We start from the raw sequence: 18687 nt of genomic DNA, 5'->3' as shown, positions 1-18687 counted from the left end.
TTATAAGCTTTTACTTAATAAAGCCCACATTCGTGGGATGTGCATAGGTGTAGTCTTTGAAGAATGTAATGTATAGTTTTTATATTTTAACTTCTGTTTTCAAGGGGCAGTTAAGTTATATGACTAACAATATTGCCTTTTCCTCCAACAAACTTCTGGACACTAATTTTAACTAGTCAATTTCAGTTAATTTTCATGTGCTAGAGGAACTTTGAAGACCCAGGCTCTTACCTCTTGACTTTTTACATCATGAAATAAAACACACATAAAGAGAGGCCTGTAAGTGCTGCCTTTCAACTTACTCATAGAGCAAGCCCCTATGCAAGCATCACATTGCCAACATCCAAGAAGCCACTTGTATCAAACCTCTGCTGCACAAAGGAAACTACCATCCTGAGTTTAGAGTTTGTTCAAATTATTTATTTATTTATTTTATTTATTTTTTATTATTATTTCAGCATAATATGGGGCTATATAAGTTTAGGTTACATATATTGCCCTTGCCCCCCCTGAGTTTTAATAGTTGTATTGCCATATAACATATACATAGAATTATCACTATGTGAATACACATATGTAGCCACAACCTAAACCAAGAAATAGAAGGAGAAATAGCATCCCTAATCCCACTCACCTCCTTGTGTCCCTTTCCACTTTCTAAGAAAACAAGAATTAGACCTGAATTCCAACACCATAGATTAGTTTTGTCTGTTTTGGAACTTTATAAAGGAAGAACTATACAGTTTGCATTTCCTTGTGTCTGGATATTTTTGCTCAACATTATGTTCATGTGATTCATACACATATTTGCATTTAGGAGTAGTTTATTTTTAATGCTGTATGCTAGGTCATTGTATGAGTATACTGCAATTTATTCATATTCTTGTTGATAGATATTTGTCTGGTTCCTGGATTTTTCTATTATAAATAAAGATGCTATGAAAATTTTAGTATGTGTCTTTTTGGTGTATATTTCTGAAAAGCCTATATGTAAGAGTAAAATTGCTGGATCATAAGATAGAAATATAATCAGCGTTAGGAGACATGTCCAAATAATTTTGCAAGGAGTTTGCACCCATATCCACTCACACGAGCAGTACACAAAAGTTCCAGTTGCTCTACATCCAAAGAAATATTTAATATTGCTAGTATTTTCAATATTAGTTTTTCTAGTGAGTGTGGTTTGAATTGGCATTTTGCTGCTATTCATGTTAAGAAAAGTTTTGCATATTCATTTGGAAATGCTGTATCATAAAGTGCCAGTTCATGTGTTTTTTCTATCAGTCTTTAAAAATTGATTCATCGCTTTTTTCTTATTTGTTAATAGAAGTTTTATGTATTTCGTGTTAGTTCTTTGTTGGTTATATTTATTACAAATATCGTCCCCCAAATTTTAATGTACTCCAATTTATGAGTATTTACTTTAATGGTTTTGCTTTTGTCTGCTTTATATGAAATCTTTTTTCTCCCGAAACATGAAGAAATCTTCCTTTGTTATTTCTAGATGCTTTGTTGCTTTGTCTTTTACACTGGATAGTCGATCCTCCTGAAATTTACTTTTTTCCTTTTTTTAATTTTTAATTATTATGGGTACATAGTAGTTGTATGTATTTATGGGGTACATGTGATGTTTTGATACAGGCATATAGTGTGTAATGATTAAATCAGTAACCTGGGTATCTCTCCTCAAACATTTATCATTTCGTTGTGTTAGGAACATTTCTGTTCTACTCCTTTAATTATTTTTAAATGTAGAATAAATTATTGTTAACTATAGTTGCCCTATTATGCTACCAAACGAGATCTTATTCATTCTATCTAACTGTATTTTTCTATGCATTAGCCATCCCCACTTTATCCTCACTCTTCTTCCCAGCTTCTGGTAACCATCATTCTGTTAATACTCTCTGTCTCCTTGAGTTCAATTTTTTTCAGCTCCCACATTTGAGTGAGAACGTGCAATATTTGTCTTTCTGTGGCTGGTTTATTTCACTTAATATAATTTCCTCCAATTCCGTCCATGTTATAGAATTTTACTTCTCTGTTCATGTGAGATAAACATCAAGGTGTATTTTAATTTTTCCTATTTTTAAAATACCAATTGGCTCATTGCCTGTTGTGGAAAAGACTCTTTCCTCTACCTCTCCTCTTGGTAATACCTGTTTTCTCATAAATAAGGTATTCATATACTTTTCAATCTGTAGTTTATTTCTTTGATTAACTTGTATACTTTTGCATCAAGAACAACTTGTCTTAAGGTCTAATATTATGTAATTTTTGATATTTAGTAATGTAAGCAAAGTTTGTTCTTTTCCAATATTTTCTTAGCTATTTATGCTATTTGCATTTCAGTATAAACGTTAGAATCACTTATAAATTTCCACCAAATAGAAAAAGAAAAGCACCCTGCTGGAATTTGTATTGTGATTGAACTTGATCTGTGATTAATTTAGACAGAAATGACATTTTTATAATATTGCCTTTATGAAAAAGCAGTATTTATTCCTCTTTTTATTTAGATCTTTTAAAGTTTATCTTAGTGATGATTAATAGTTTTATGTAGAGAGTTCTTGCATATATTTTGGTAGATTTATCACTGAGCATTTGATATTTTTTGAAGCTATGGTAAATGACATTTTTTTTCCAATTTTTTGTTTTTTATATATAAAGTTCATTATCATATGCTGACTTTTATCTGACTGCTTCATTAAGGCAATTTACTAATTTTAATTCTTTATCTGTAGTATTTTTTTATATTTTCTAAAAATTTTTTTTTGCAAATACTGAGTTTTTTTCCCCTTTCCAATTACTACCCCTGTCAGGATCTCCAGTTAAATATTGAATAGGATGAATTCTTCTCTTAATCTGGGTCTTAGGAGAAAATTTTCAACATTTTACCATTAAAGTATGAGGTTAACTCTATGCTGCATATAGAAATGCATTATCAGTTATGAAGTTTTTTTCATTTCTAATAGTTTTGTGTTTTCATAATGAACACATACTTAATTTTTAAACAATAAGTTTTTTTCTAAATTTGAATTCACTTATATTACATATTTGTATATGTAATATGTTATTTTCATCCTATTCATGTTATGTTTTGATTTCCAATGTGATTTACTTTACAAAAGTTATTTGGATGCTTACATGAGGTGAATTTGCTGTTGATATTCAGCATAATTTTATTAAGATCAGAGAGAATTTTCTTTAAATTTTTTTGACATTTGTTTATAGGCCAGCATTTAATTAGCTTTTATAAACATTCCAGCTTAAAAATATGGTATAATTTGCAGTCATTGAATGTCCTTTTCCATGTAATTACATTAAATCAAGTTTGCTAATTGTGTCCTTTAAATAATATGTGTGGTTACTAATTTGTAAATTATTTACCAATTATTAGAATAAGTTTGTTAAAATCTTTACTTGTATTTGTATATTTGGCTACATTTTAAATATTCAATTTTATTTTATACATTTTGAGGCTGTTACCAACTGCATTCAAACGTGCAATTGTAACATCTTCATGGTATATTAAAATTTTATTCCTATGAAATTTCTTTCTTTATATTTAGTAAAGCTTTGTGCCTTACATACTAGCAACACTTTGTCTTATGTGAATATAGGTACATTACTTTTCTCCTGGTTAATATTTACATATTTTGTTGTATCTTTTACATAAATCTTTCTGTTTTCTATGTTTCCAGTTGTGTCTCCTTTTATACCCTGTCTTTAGTTTGTTTAATTCTTATTCTTTCAATCTTTGTCTTTTAAACTGAACTTATGGTTAGTATAAATTTGATATAAATACTGTAAGTTTGGACTTACATCTTCAGTATGTTTTTTTCTGTTCTTATGCCTATTTTATTTCTTTTCTCTCTTTTTGTGCCTTCTCTTAGATTGATTAAATATTTCTTTACTTATTTCATGATTTATCCTCTACTACCTTGGAAGTTAAATACTTTTTTCATATTCTTTTAATGATTACCATACACATTACAGCATACATTTGTAACTTATTAGATTTGTGTAGTAATTAATAATTTTATCATCTTCCCTGGTGTTACAAGAGCCTATTATATTTTATATTTTCCCTTCTGGTGTGCATTACTGCTGTTGTATATTATAATTACAAACACACCCATATGTGTATGTATGTATAAATATATACACAAATATGAAGTGATTAAACTAATGATTTAATGATATTTAATAATAGTATTATTAATTATTGTTGTATAGTCAATATTTGTCTATACATTTACCAGTTTCATTATTTTCCATGTAAGATGATTTTCTTCTTTTCAAATAATTCTCTTTAGACCTTTAAATTAAGGTCATTTGGTTTCAATTTATATTTCCCTGATGATTAGTGACATTCAGCATTTTTTCATATGTTTGTCGACCATGTGTCTATCTTCATTTGAAAAGCTTCTGTTCATGTCTTTTGCCCACTTTTTAATGGGGTGGTTTGTTTTTTTTTCTTGCTGATTTTTTTGAGTTCTTTGTAGGTTCTGGATATTAGCCCTTTATTGGCTATATAGTTTGCAAATATTTTTTCCCATTCTGTAGGTTGTCTATTTGCTCTGTTGATTATGTCTTTTGTTGTGCAGAAGCTTTTTAATTTAATCAAGTCTCATTTATTTATTTATTTATTCATTTGCTGTAATTGTCTTTAGGGTCTTAGTTATAAATTTTTTTTTTTTTTTTTTTTTGAGACAGAGTCTCACTCTGTTGCCTGGTAGAGTGCCGTGGCATCAGCCTAGCTCACAGCAACCTCAAACTCCTGGGCTCAAACAATCCTACTGCCTCAGCCTCCCTAGTAGCTTGGACTGCAGGCATGTAGCATCATGACCAGCTAATTTTTTCTATATATATTTTAGTTGTCCAGCTAATTTTTTTCTTTTTTTTTTTTTTTTAGTAGAGATGGGGTCTCGCTCTTGCTCAGGCTGGTCTCAAACTCCTGAGCTCAAATGATCCACCCGCTTCGGCCTCCCAGAGTGCTAGTTAGTCATAAATTCTTTACCTAGGCTAATATCTAGAAGAGTTTTTCCTACATTTTCATCTAGAATTTTTATGGCATCATTTCTTACATTTAAGTCTTTTATCTATTTTGAATTAATTTTTGTGAGCGGTGAGAGATAGGAGTCCTGTTTCATTCTTCTGCATGTGGCTATCCAATTTCCCCAACACCATTTATTGAATAGGGCTCCTTTTCCCCAGTATATGTTGTTGCTTGCTTTGGTTGTAGGTAGATGGTTTTGTATCAGGGTGTTCTGTTCTGTTCCATTGGTCTATTTCTCCGTTTCTGTACCAATACACTGCTGTTTTGATTTCTATAGCCTGGCAGTATAGTTTGAAGTCTCATGATGTGAGGACTCCATATTTTTTCTTTTTGCTTAAGATTACATTAGCTATTAGGGCTTTTTTTTTTTGTTCCAAATGAAGGATAGAATCATTTTTTTCTACATCTGTGAAATATGACAGTGGTATTAATATTTTGATGGGGATTGTGTTGAATCTGTAAATCTCTTTGGGAAGTATGGACATTTTAATAATGTTGATTCTGCCAATCCATGAGCGTGATATTTTTTTCCATTTGATCACATTCCTTTGTGATTTCCTTTCTCAGTGTTTCATAGTTCTCCTTGCAGAGACCTTTCACCTTCTCGATTAAGTATATTCCTCAGTATTTTATTTTCTTTGTAGCTATTGTGAATAGCATTGAGTCTTTGATTTGACTCTCAGCTTGATTGTTATTGGTGTATATAAATGCTACTGATTTGTGTGCATTGATTTTGTAATCTGAGACTTTGCTGAATTTATTTATCAATTCCAGGAGTCTCTTGGTGGAGTCTTTGGGATTTTGTAGATACAAGATCATATCATCAGTTTTGCCTCCTCTTTCCTGATTTGAATACTCTTTATTTCTTTCTCTTGTCTGATTGCTCTGGCTAGGACTTCCAGGACTATATTTGGATAGAAGTGGTGACAATGGGCACCCTTGTCTTGTTTCAGTTCATAGGGGGAATGCTTTCAACTTTTCCCCATTCAGTATGATGCTGGCTGTGGGTTTTTCATATATGGCTTTTATAATTTTGAAGTATGTTCCTTCTATGCCTAGTTTTTTGAGAGTTTTTATCATGAAAGAGTGCTGGATTTTGTCAAATGCTTTCTTTGCATCTATTGAGATGATCATATGGTCTTTGTTTTTGCTTCTGTTTAGTGGTGAATCATATTTATTGCTTTACGTATGTGAAACCACAATGAGATATTACCTTACCCCAGTTAGAGTGGCTTTTATTAAAAAGTCCAAAGCAATCCATGCTGGCATGGTTGCAGAAAAATAGGAACACTTGTATACTGTTTGTGGGAGTGCACATTAGTATAACCTCTGTGAAAAACATTATGGAGATTTTTCAAGGAACTGAAAGTATACCTACTATTTGATCCAGGAATCCCACTACTGGGTATTTACCCAAAAGAAAAAAAAGTCCTTTTATCACAAAGGCACTTGTGCTTGAATGTTTATTGCAGCACAATTCATAATTTCAAAGATATGGAATCAACCCATATGCCCATACATTTATGAGTGGATTAACAAAATGTGGTGTATATATATAATGTGGAGTATTACTCAGCCATAAAAATAAAGGAATTAATGTCTTTTACAACAATTTTCATGGAACTGCAGAGCATTACCCTAAGTTAAGTATCTAAAGAATATAAAAACAAACACCACATGTACTCTCCAATAATTTGGAACTAGCTGGTGGACACAGAAAGAAGTAAAAATGTTTGGAAATGAAGTAGGGTGTAGGAGGGTGAAGAGCTACCTAACATGTACAGTGGATACTATTCAGGTGATGGGCACACTTATAGCTCTGACGAAAGCATTATAAAAGCTACCCATGTAACAAAAATATTTGTATCCTCTTAATAAAAAAATAGAAACATATATTTAAAAAGTAAGGTCATTTGGTTACAAATTTCTGTATTTGTATTTTATATCTGAAAATATAAATTTTTCACCTTTATTCTAACTGTATAGGGTTTTTAAAATCAGGTTCAGGTTGGGATTTATTTTCTTTCAGCATATTGAAAGATAGACCATTTTCTTCTACTGTTTCTATCAAGAAATCCTTTGTGTTAGTGCCTTGAAGGTATTATCTTTTGTTGGAGCCCTTTTAAGAACTTCTGTTTAGTTTTCAGCAGCTTCACTATGATGTACCTAGAATAGTTTTCTCTGTGCTTATTTTCATTAAGGTTCATAGTAATTCTTTCATGTGTGGTTTGATTTTCTGTTGGTAATTTTAGGAAGTTCTCAGACAATATCCCTTCAAATTATTTGACTGCCCCATTCTTTCTGTCTCCTCTCCTTTTTTGCTAGTTAGTTTAAAGTCTACATTTTACAACTGGAATATCTGGGGCTCCTATGTGTCTGTTTTTGTTGTCTATTGTTTCTTTTCATTTGCATTCATCTTGGCCTATGATGGTGTTAATTTTCTTCATAAAATATCTGTTTTTTTGCCAGTAACATCAGGATGCACTAGATCTATTATATCCATTACTTATGAGGAATCTGAGGAGCAGAAAGCTCAAGTAACTTCTATAAGGTCACATAGTACATGGCAGAGCCAAGTTTTGAGCAATGGTAGTCTAATCCTTACATAAGACAATGTACTTTCTCTTGTATTATGGTATACAGACTTCTTATTTACTAAACTGAAGAACTACCACTCAAAATGGTCCATTGGGTACTTTTTATTTGTCAGTCTAAACTAGTGATGCATGTGTGATTTTCATTGCTAACAAACAATTAGACAGTATAATATGGAATATTTGATAAGTTGTAAGACAGCAAGAATAGATTGGAATTTTTACTCCATTAAAAATTAGCATGCATCACAACCTGGTGCAATAGTACTATGGAGTAGATATTGCAGTGTCTTATTCAAAGAACAGAAAAGGTTGTGACATCTCTGGACTTCAAAATGAGAATCCTTGCTTATTAAGCCAACATATAGGATGAGCCCTTCTAAGGATTAAAGTACAAATATTGAGAAAATGTGTGTAAAGTTATTTTTGTATTTACATCTGTGATGAATATTTGAAATCTATTTTGGAAACTATTATAGACATTATCTCCAATTGATAGAATACAAAATTGAACTTGGTGAGTTTAAATAACTTGCCATAATCACATAGCTTGTAGGTAATTGGTCCAGGATTCAATCACTGTTCTATTTCTCCAGATCCAATCTAGTCACAATCCAATACTTCAGACTTGACAATTGCAACATTAGATAATGATGTGTGTTTAAACAAGATACTGAAAATCTCTGGGGATATTAAAAAAATCTAATTTTGACTAACAAATGGTAGCTGAGTGAACTGTATTTTAGAACTTCATAGTTGATTTTAATAGAATTTTATTTAGTCATTGGATTGAAAATTTTTTCCATAACATTTTGAGACTGTTTTTAATTTAAAGTCTTTTTCTCATAGGGATGTGTATAAAATACAATTCTACTCATCAAAATCATCACCCAAAAAATATTCCCTACACCATGACTATTCTAAATACAATAAGACCATTTATGATGTGGTGCTCCACTTGAGTGGAACAATGCCCCCTGAAATTAATTCAAGTCAATCTTTACCTGTGGATGGCAATGAAAGACTGATTCAACTTCATTTGCAACATTCCTCACTTCTGGATTTTCTCAAGTAAGAGCCTGGATGTGCTAATTTAAGCATGTAATTATGGCTTGGATACATAGATAAGTAGGTAGGGTAGATAGGCAGGTAGACTTTGATATTATTTTTCTTTTTACTGTATGTCTCTATCTAGCTCACTTTGGGAAAATATACATTGGTTAATAGAAAATAAGCATTTTATGATCTATTGGATTTATAATCTAAGGCATACTTAAATTTTATCATGCATCCAAATCACTGAGAGCGATTAAAATAGTTTGCTGGCCCTTATAGTGCTAATTTGCATTTATAAGAAGTTTCAAGGTGTTGCTGATATTTCTGGTCCATGACTTCATTTTAGAAATCTTGATCTACGACAAATACATAAATCCATTGAACAAAAAAGGGATGAAACCAGTAAGCTTTATTTCTCATGTTACTCTTAGTATCATCTCAAGTTATGGATACTGTGAACTTTTAGTGTGCATAATTAATGTCTTTTAATATTAAAATAATATGCAAGTGAAAATTTCCATAAATGGTTGATAGAAATGATAGGAAAAAATACCTGTCATCATTGTGTCTTCTCTGCAGAGATTAAATGGCAAGTGGCCAAGAAATGGAAAAACAATGTTTATTAAATGTCTGATAGGAGAGTTGGTGAATTTATATTGCTTCTTTAGCTTGTATTTGTAGCATCCTTGTCCACTGAAACACCCCACATCTGTAGGCAGTGTTATTACTTCTTCTTGCATGTTCCTGTATAAATAAAATGGCATTTATTACTTATAAGTACTTATATAATAGGGTTAATATATTTTGAAATATATTAATGTGCTTTTCTCTTTTGCTTCTTTGTTTATGAAATCTGCTTGATAGTTGGCCAGAGATACTCATCTACCCTAGCAGGAGTGGGGATGGAGGGCAAGAAGAGGACTCTAATAGCAGGAATACAAATGAAAGATTTGACATTGAGGTTTTTTGAAAATCTTCAAATCAGGATTTTTTGAGTCCGTAGCAATACCATGTATTGAAAGTTTGATGGTACTGAACAAAATATTTTCATTCATTTCTTAGGCTCTCACTATCATGGTAATAGCCAAAATTGGCTTGAGTTCCTTGTGGCTTGGAAGAAAACTAGAAGTTTCTAAGTCATTGAAGGTGACTGAGTCAATACCTAAGCGGCCTTTCATGGAGGTTGCTATATTAAGACATTAGAAGGTCCCCATTGAAGAGGCAGAAGGGTGGCATATGGCTGGCCCTGAAGCTACAATATGAATGACAAAGACACAAAGATGAGGGACTCTTGGTGCTTGATGGGGCTAAGAGAAGAGACATGAGATCCCCATCTCAGACATTAGCAGTATATGCCCAAATGACAGGTTCCAGGCAGAGAGGGGACACTGCTAAAGAGACTGAATATCCAGAACAGCACTCACAGACCTACAGGTACAGATATGAGTCCCACTTTCCTGTCTTATGTGAGCCCAAATGCATGGCTGATCCAGGTGCTCAGAGATCTTATACAATTTGGGAAGCCCTCCTTTATAAAATAATATCAGATTATAAATGCAAAAATTAGATATATAGTTTTAGAAGGTAATCATGAAAGTAAAGAAACCTCAAGCGGAAAAGACACTATATTTCTCTGCCCCCAACCCCTGCCTCGTTAAGAGCACAGAGAAAATGTTACATGAGGACACAGTAAGTAGGCAGCCATCTACAAACCAGGAAGGGAGGCTTCACCTGAAACCAAATTTTTTGGCGCCTTGATCTCAGACTTCTTACCTCCAGAATTATCAGAAAATAAATTTTTGTTGTTTAAGACACCTAGCCTGTGGCATTTTGTTATGGCAGCCCACGCAGACCTATACATTCATTACCAAATATCATTTGATACAATTTCACTTGTTTGTAATCAATAATCATTTTCTTCTGTGATTGATTTTCATTGAAAAAGTAAACTTTTTAATTTATAATTTGCATAATGAAAAACTAAAACAGAATCAAAATATAAACATCTTGTGCCCTACATTGTAACTATAAAGCAGGACATCACAAGAATATAAAACCAGTGTAACTCTTACTTTTCAATTCCACTGAATTTTTAAATAAATAGTTTATTTACCAAAGTAAATATACTTAGAAAAAGCAACTCACTTCCCCTTATAAGTAACTTTAATTCTACTTGTGATGTATACTTTTTGTTTATCTTCAAAAACTTTATACCCTTCTTATGTATGGATAACCATTGTGATATCTTATGTAATGGAATTATGTCTAAGAATGAAAATATTTCAAAGAAATAGTCTAGAAGTGTGTACTGAACTGGAGTAAATGGGCTTGGTTTTTGAATCAAGTAGATGCAGGCTTATATTCCACTTCTTTTGTACTCCTGTAACCTTGAACAAGTTAATTCACTTGTTTTAGCTCTAAGTGGTTAACAGAAATAAACAAACGCTGTAAAACAATTTAAAGAGGTTTATTCTGAGCTGACTGTGAGTGGCCATGGTCCAGGAAACCATAAACCCAAGAAGCCTTGAGTAAGTGGTCCAAAGGAAGTTGGGTTACAGTTTGGTTTTACACATTTTACGGAGACAGGAATTGCAGGTAAAATCATAAATCAATGCATGGAAGTTATATATTGTTTCTGCCTGAAAAGGTGGGACATCTCGAAGCAGGTGTTTATAAGTCATAGGTGGGTTAAGAGATTCTTTGATTTGTAATTGGTTAATGAAATAAAGCTTTGTTTAAAGACTGGGAGTCAGTAGAAAGGAATGCTTGAGTTAAAATAAGGGGGTCTGTTATCTGTTATGTGATACTATGCCAGAGTTAAGTTGGGAAGTAAGCCACATTATATCTGCTCAATTAAAAAAAAAATCTGTTTAGTGAGATTTTATTTTTTTTAAGTCCTGACTTAAAACCTTTGCTGGGCCTTAGGTCTTGTTTGTGATTTAGTATCTTATTGTCACAAAGAGTGTGTTTGTCAGTCTTATGATCTCTATTTTAACATTAATGCTGGTTTGTTTAAACTCCAGAAGGGAAGGGGTATAAAGAGGCGTGTCTAACCTCCCTTTCCATCATGGCTGGGAACTCTGTTTTAAGGTTTTTCTGAGGTCCCCTTGGCCAAGAAGGGGTCCATTCAGTCAATGGGGGCTTAGGACTTTATTTTTAGTTTATAGTTCAGTATGTGTCAAATTGAAGAGGATGATCCCCAAACTTACTTGGTTGATAAAATAATTAGAAACAATAAGATGTGCATTACATGACATATAGATTATAATTATTGTTGTTACTAATTTAAATGCAATAAATTATGCTCCGAGGTTTCGTATGCTAAGATGTTTCTTTAAATTATTACAATATAGTAACCATTATATTAGTGAAAACTGAGTCTTGTGATATGACTTCACTAAAATAGAATATTTATTTTAAAAATCCATTCTTTTATTAGAAATGAAAGTCTTGTTCATATAAGAAATGTTAGAAAGCCAGTATTTATCAATTATGCCCTCATATTTGTTAGATAGAATGGAAATTTTATTAAAATTTTATAAGTTTAAAATAGAAAGCAATTGACTTTTCTTTTAATTTTACCACTTCCTAACTTTTGATCCTTAATGATTGATTGAATAAGGCAAGCTCTCTAATTCAAAAAAGGCAAACATTCTATTGCATTTATTTAAGAAAGATTGTGCTCTTAAAATCTAATGGAATATTAACTGTGAGCAAAAGAAGGAGGTTTGGATACTTAAGTAAATCCTCATCATACGTGTGTTATAGAGACGAAACAATTTTGTAATAGCATCATTAAACTCCATGGTACTTGTGATTGTTGTGTTATTCTTGTAGGATTCTTGTTGGCACAGCTCCTAGTAGTGTTGACATTAACCTGAGTCGTTTCTGTTTTGACATTTTATAGTGTGAGGATGCAGGTACAGAAGAATGATTTTGACATTAAAGCCAAGCCATTCAGATTTATTTGCTCTTTATCAGCAAATACATGCCTATCAGGATATGTTGACTGTGATAAAATTACTTAACATTTAGAAAGTGGCAGTATGGTTAATAAAACTGGGTTATTACTCCAAGATATGTGCATATGTTTCATCATGGAAATGAATGTATTAAAATTCAAAGTAATCATAAATGTTATTAGCTTCCCCATTTAAATTTGATGACACAGTAGGTGAGGACTTTTGTACAAGTGAAATATCTACTTTGTGCAATAAATGAGAAACTCATTTCTAGAGATTAAGTTAGAATATTTAAAAAAACTAATTTCTGGAGATTAAGTTTAGAATTTAATAGCTCATTATATGTAATTACATTTTGATCTACTGGGTATTAACTCAGAAGAAATATTCAAATGGGAATCCTATGGGAATGTAAAAGTGTAACCAAATCAACTATGAAAGTCAACTCTTCATAAAACTACTGACCAGGCATAAAATCTATTGATAAGACATAAATATAGATACTGTCTTATGGACTGATGCAGTTAGGCCTTGAGATATATTTAAAATGAAAAAAAAAAAAGGAAACAATTCTTGATGATAGTGTCAGCCTTTAAAATGCAAAAATGCATCCTTCATCTTCAACTTTTACCTAGGGTCTATCTTCTGATGGACTCAAATAAATAACATATGAGCTCCTCAAGAAACTCGCATTTTAATGGTTTCTTGATAGTTTTCCTTCAACTCTCAGTGGCATTTGATAGAAATGATCACTTCCTCCTGAAATCCCGTCTTGACTGTGGGAACAAAGAAGTATTTCCGTTTCTTCATATGTCTCTGAGTTGTCTGTCTGTTTCACTCTACAAGATTTCAACTTAATGAGGACATCACCTCATTGTGTACCCAAACAGGCTTTAGGTTGGCTATTCTTGCTTAGGAGTGGCATTACATTAAAATTAGGCTTTATTTAAACTTATAGTGATTTGAATATAATGAAGTTTCATAGGAATAATACACGTAAGTAAAGTAATTGTCTGAAAAACAAAGAAAAAGGACAATGTTTCATTTCCAAACAAAAGAGCTTTATGTAGGCAGTATGATTTTTTCTGGTAGCCTACACTGGCCCAGGGCCGCATCAAACTTAACAGCTCTAGAACTGTGATCACTGCTTCCACTCCCACAAGAGTTTCCTTCTTCACTTCTCTCTTCTCAGTCATCTGCATTGTCGTCAAGGTCTTAGTTTCCAAAATCATCTTAAACCTCCTTTCTCCTTTTTCTTTTCCCATTTATCACTAAGCACATGACTGCAAACTCTGAGGTTATCTCCAGAGTTGAGCACTAGATGTAACATTCTTCTCTGTTAAATGCTTATTGGTGAGTGGTGTTCTATCCTCACTAAGTTAGATCTAAACACCCAGATCTCCATCAGGAAACACTCTTGCCAAAATGGTAGTAGATTTTTATATAGTGGCTTTGGTGGTGATGGATATTCATATGAAGAATTAAAATAAAATTATTTCAGGAAACTTGACAGTGATAAAAGTGTGTGTGTGTGTGTGCACACACACACACATACATACACATATATAAAATCTTAAATGTGGTAAATTATATGCATATAAATATGTATATATAGGCTTTTAAATGTATTAAATAATATAGATATTTGCTGATTCAGTTATACTACTGTAAGTTTACATAATCAAACAATGCTCTATTTTTGGATATTCTCTTTGGAAAAAATAAGTAATGAATTATATTTGGAGTTTTCTATATTCTGCTATGTGTGGTAATAGGCATTCAATAACATTGGATGACTAATGATCTCTCTATCAGATATTTTATTGTATTACAACTTTTTCCAGATTTTTTTCAATTTTATAAGGTTATAACAATAAAATAGTTACTGCATTGACTACAAAGACTAAATCACATAACTCTCTATATTCCATTGGCATGTAATGGTCGATGAGGGTGATTACAGGCATTTAGTAGGTTCTCTCTTATTAATCAAATTCTCCAATGGAAACATCATTTCATTATTAAGGGAAGTTTTAAAAATTAATTATAAATTTTATATTTCAAAATTAAAATTCAATAGATATAAAAGTATGACATTATTGAAATAATTCAAGGTCAATGCAAATGATATACAGATCATATTATAATAATTTGGGTATTTATTTTTTAATTTTAGTATTCAAGGAGGATATATTTCTCATGTATTGCCCGAATTTCTGTTCGAACCAGAAGATTATAAGAAATGGATTGAAATTACGGTAAGGAAATATAATTTCTAAGAACAATCTACACAGTTATTGTATGTACTGGTATTTGGCCTTTGTTAAAAGATCCCATTTCAGAGTCATTGATCTTTATATATGAAATATCCTAAGGCCTATGCCTTTCTGGACAACCCATAATTTTTATGCCTTTGTCGAAAAATCTCTGTAGAGTTCGTATGCAAAATTGATTACATGGATTTCTTAAAAATATATAAGTAAATATATATAAGTAATTATATATATATATATTTTTTCCCCCACAATCAACAAGTATTTTGTTAGCCTTACAAATTCTGTGTGACAGAAACATAAAAATATATAAGTAATTGCTTCTTTGAAGAATTTATAAATGAATAATGAGGTGGAGTTATATAAATTTTCTTTTTAAAATAAATTTTTAGAATATATATCTTTCAAAGAAAATACTGGTTTAATTTTACCACCACTTGTGTTTTCCCTCCTTCAGTTTAAGGGGAGAATAGAGAAAAATTAACCAAGAAATATATAGTTTTCTTAAAGTATACAATTCATTTTCTGGAAACCTGTTGAGAGGGGAATTATTTTTGAGGAGCTGAAAGCTTTAAGGCAACTCTAGTGGTGGCATTGTCACTATGCTTGACATGTAACACGAGTAGTAGAGCCAGGTGCTTGTCTCTTCTTTGGCACTATGCTGAGGTCTTGTGGCCTAATCCAAAGGGTGTGGCTCTATTTTGGCTCAGGGTTTAGAGGAACTTCACATCTTGTTTTGCCACTTCTACTACAGAATGAGCTAGTAGATGCACTGAATGAATACATCTGACCTAAATAAGAGACTTTGTGCTCCATAAAGTTACCTATGTTTTTAGTTTCTACTATTGGCACAGGAGGAATTAGAGGTTTTGAATCATGTATAAAAAGAGCATGCAAATGTTTCATAAAAAGAAAAAAAACTTATATACTAAGTAGTTAAAATTTTGGACTTCTGTTTGCCTTACATTTGAATTAATGTTGTACTATTTTATTTCTTAAAGTCTTCCACTGATACTGTGACTGTGAGTTCCTGTACACATCAGGAAAAGGAAAAGTGTTCTTTTGTTATAGACATGACCGAGTTTGAAGCCTGGAGTAAACGGGCATGGACAGATGTATTCCTTCAGATGTACAAGGTAACATTTTCAATATTGTTTGTTGCTGTTTTTTGGTTGAATCACATGAATAGTATATTAGTTAAAATATGACTGATGGTGCTATAAAAGATTCAAAAGCACGGTGGCTTAAATGAGTGAATTTTTTTCTCATGGAACTGCTGAGACGTGTGTAGTTCAGAGCCAGCGGGGTATCTCTTCCATCTTCAGTACCAGGCTTTCATCTAGGGGGGCCAATTTCTCTGAACAAGGAAGAGCAGGTAAAGGAGTACTGGAGGGCAAATAAATGCCTTTAAGGATGTCACCTGAAAAATGTGTCACTTCTATTTCAGATTCCACAGGGTAGAATTTAGTCATATTGCTACATGTAGCTGCAAGAGGTATTGAGTAGTATAGTTTCTAGAATGAGTAGCTGCTGGCACATTCTGGCACTAAAAGGAATAACTACAGGATGGATACTGGTGAAAATTATGGTCTCCAACTCTAATACATAGTGACCTCTTGCAATAAAGTAATATTCACCAGGATTCATGCAATTATAGACAATACTAGGTTTTGATGAGAATTTCCAATTTACTTCATGCCAAATTGCATTTGTGGGTAGATTAACATAGTATAAACTATGCCTCCACACTCTCTCTCTTTATCGCGTAAACAAGTCCTTGTTTCAGGCCAAGAATCATTCCCTAGGCTTTCAAATGTGGCGCTATAGATCTTGTCCACCAAGACCAATGGAGGTTTTTGCTCTGTCCTCACACTTTGCAACCACAGGTGGATAAGCTGTAGGACTCGGAGTTAGAACACAGAAGGAGTTAAATAGAAGCAAGAGTTAGTAACTCAAAAGAAAGGACAAAATTAAGAGCCAAATAGTATGCAGTATGTGCAAGACTCTGTCACTAAATGTTTGGGGGTTTTTTTGTTTTGTTTTGTTTTGTTTTGAGACAGAATCTCACTCTGTTGCCGGGGCTAGAGTGCTGTAGCGTCAGCCTAGCTCACAACAACCTCAAACTCCTGGGCTCGAGCGATCCTTCTGCCTTAGCCTCCTGAGTAGCTGGGATTACCGGCATGTGCCACCATGTCCGGCTAGTTTTTTCTACATATTTTTAGTTGTCCAGCTGATTGCTTTCTATTTTTTTAGTAGAGATGGGGTCTTGCTCTTGCTCAGGCTGGTCTCGAACTCCTGAGCTCAAAGGATCTGCCTACCTCGGCCTCCCAGAGTGCTAGGATTACAGGAGTGAGCCACTGCGTCCAGCCTAAATGTTTTTTTTAATGTGATTTTATTTAATCCTCACAACCGTAGTCCCCAGTTTAAAAGTGAGGAAACTAATCTCACAGGCACATATAAGTATGTCATATGAATTTGGCCATATGCAATAATTTGATGTAGGTAATGCTTATTTCTTTCTTTATCTCTGCTTAGGGCCCTGGAGTCCAGGGCTCTTGTGCTGCCTTCTGGCAGTCTGAAGTCTCCACTGCAGTCAACCATACAGATCACCTTCTAGAGAGTTCCTTCTGCATGATTTTTCCCCCACGATCCTCCTCTTCTTCCCCCATCAACCTAAACTGTATTTCTAACTGAATGTTAAGAAGATAAATCCTGTCTTTTCTCTAATTCCCAGAGGAAGGTATAAAGGTATTTGCCACTTTCAGCCAAACATAGGTTTGGAAAAGACATTTCCTTTTTTTTCATTTTTAACTCTATGCTGCATCATCTATAATTTTGCCCACTGATAAAGAGGAGCAAATCCTAAACAGAAGAGAAGAAATTATTCTACTTTATGGGCAAAGTTAACATAATCTTGGCTTATGGCTTTTATTCACTCATTCATTTATTTATTCATTCATTCATGCATTCATCTATATGTTTAGTTTGTTTAATCCATCTTCCCCATCTATCTCTCTATGGATTTAGAAACCATGTATCACTTATAAACTGAGAACTTAATAGAATGTGAGGTACATAGTAGGTGCTCAATAAATATTTGTTGAATGAATTTATGATAAATTATTTATCCAACAACTGTAGTGGCTCAGGCACTATACTAGGCTCTGGGAGCATAAGAGTAAACTAGATATAACCTGTCTCAAGAGTTTTATATCCAGGGTCAGGCGTGGTGACTCATGCCTGTAATACTAGCATTCTGGGAGGCTGAGGTGGGAGGATCACTCGAGGTCAGGAGTTCAAGACCAGTCTGAGCACAAGTGATATCCAGTCTCTACTAAAAATAGAAAGAAATTAGCTGAACAACTAAAAATATATAGAAAAAATTAGCCAGGCATGGTGGTGCATGCCTGTAGTCCCAGCTACTCGGGAGGCTGAGGCAGAATGATTGCTTAAGCCCAGGAGTTTGAGGTTGCTGTGAGCTAGGCTGACGCCATGGCACTCTAGCCCAGGCAACAGAGTGAGACTCTGTCTCAAAAAAAAAAAAAAAAAAAAAATTTGTATCCTGGAGGAAGGATAATAAATTATAAAAATGTATAAGTACTATGACAAGGTAATCCCAAGAAAAACTATGGATAACACACATAGAAAGTAACTAATTTTCTTGTGCCTTGGGGAAGCCTTCCAGGAAGACTACTTAAACTTAACCTTCGTAAATGACCAAGAGTTTGCTAGGTGAGGTG

At 33.0% G+C, this 18687-nt stretch overlaps 1 protein-coding gene across 1 annotated transcript in view; it reads left to right on the top strand.

Annotated features, from left to right (window-relative positions):
* The window catches only part of CFAP47 (cilia and flagella associated protein 47), a 541061-nt gene that overhangs the window by 129938 nt on the left and 392436 nt on the right, over positions 1-18687 (top strand). Inside the window, exons 30-32 of the mRNA XM_069464301.1 lie at positions 8506-8727; positions 14851-14932; positions 15949-16083. Of these exons, the coding sequence (XP_069320402.1) occupies positions 8506-8727; positions 14851-14932; positions 15949-16083 (439 nt within the window). The remainder of the gene's footprint in view (positions 1-8505; positions 8728-14850; positions 14933-15948; positions 16084-18687) is intronic.

Source organism: Eulemur rufifrons, chromosome 30, assembly GCF_041146395.1.
Source record: "Eulemur rufifrons isolate Redbay chromosome 30, OSU_ERuf_1, whole genome shotgun sequence".
Classification (NCBI taxonomy): Eukaryota; Metazoa; Chordata; class Mammalia; order Primates; family Lemuridae; genus Eulemur; species Eulemur rufifrons.
The sequence above is the reverse complement of the archived record's forward strand: the minus strand, read 5'-3'. Positions and strand labels throughout refer to the sequence as shown.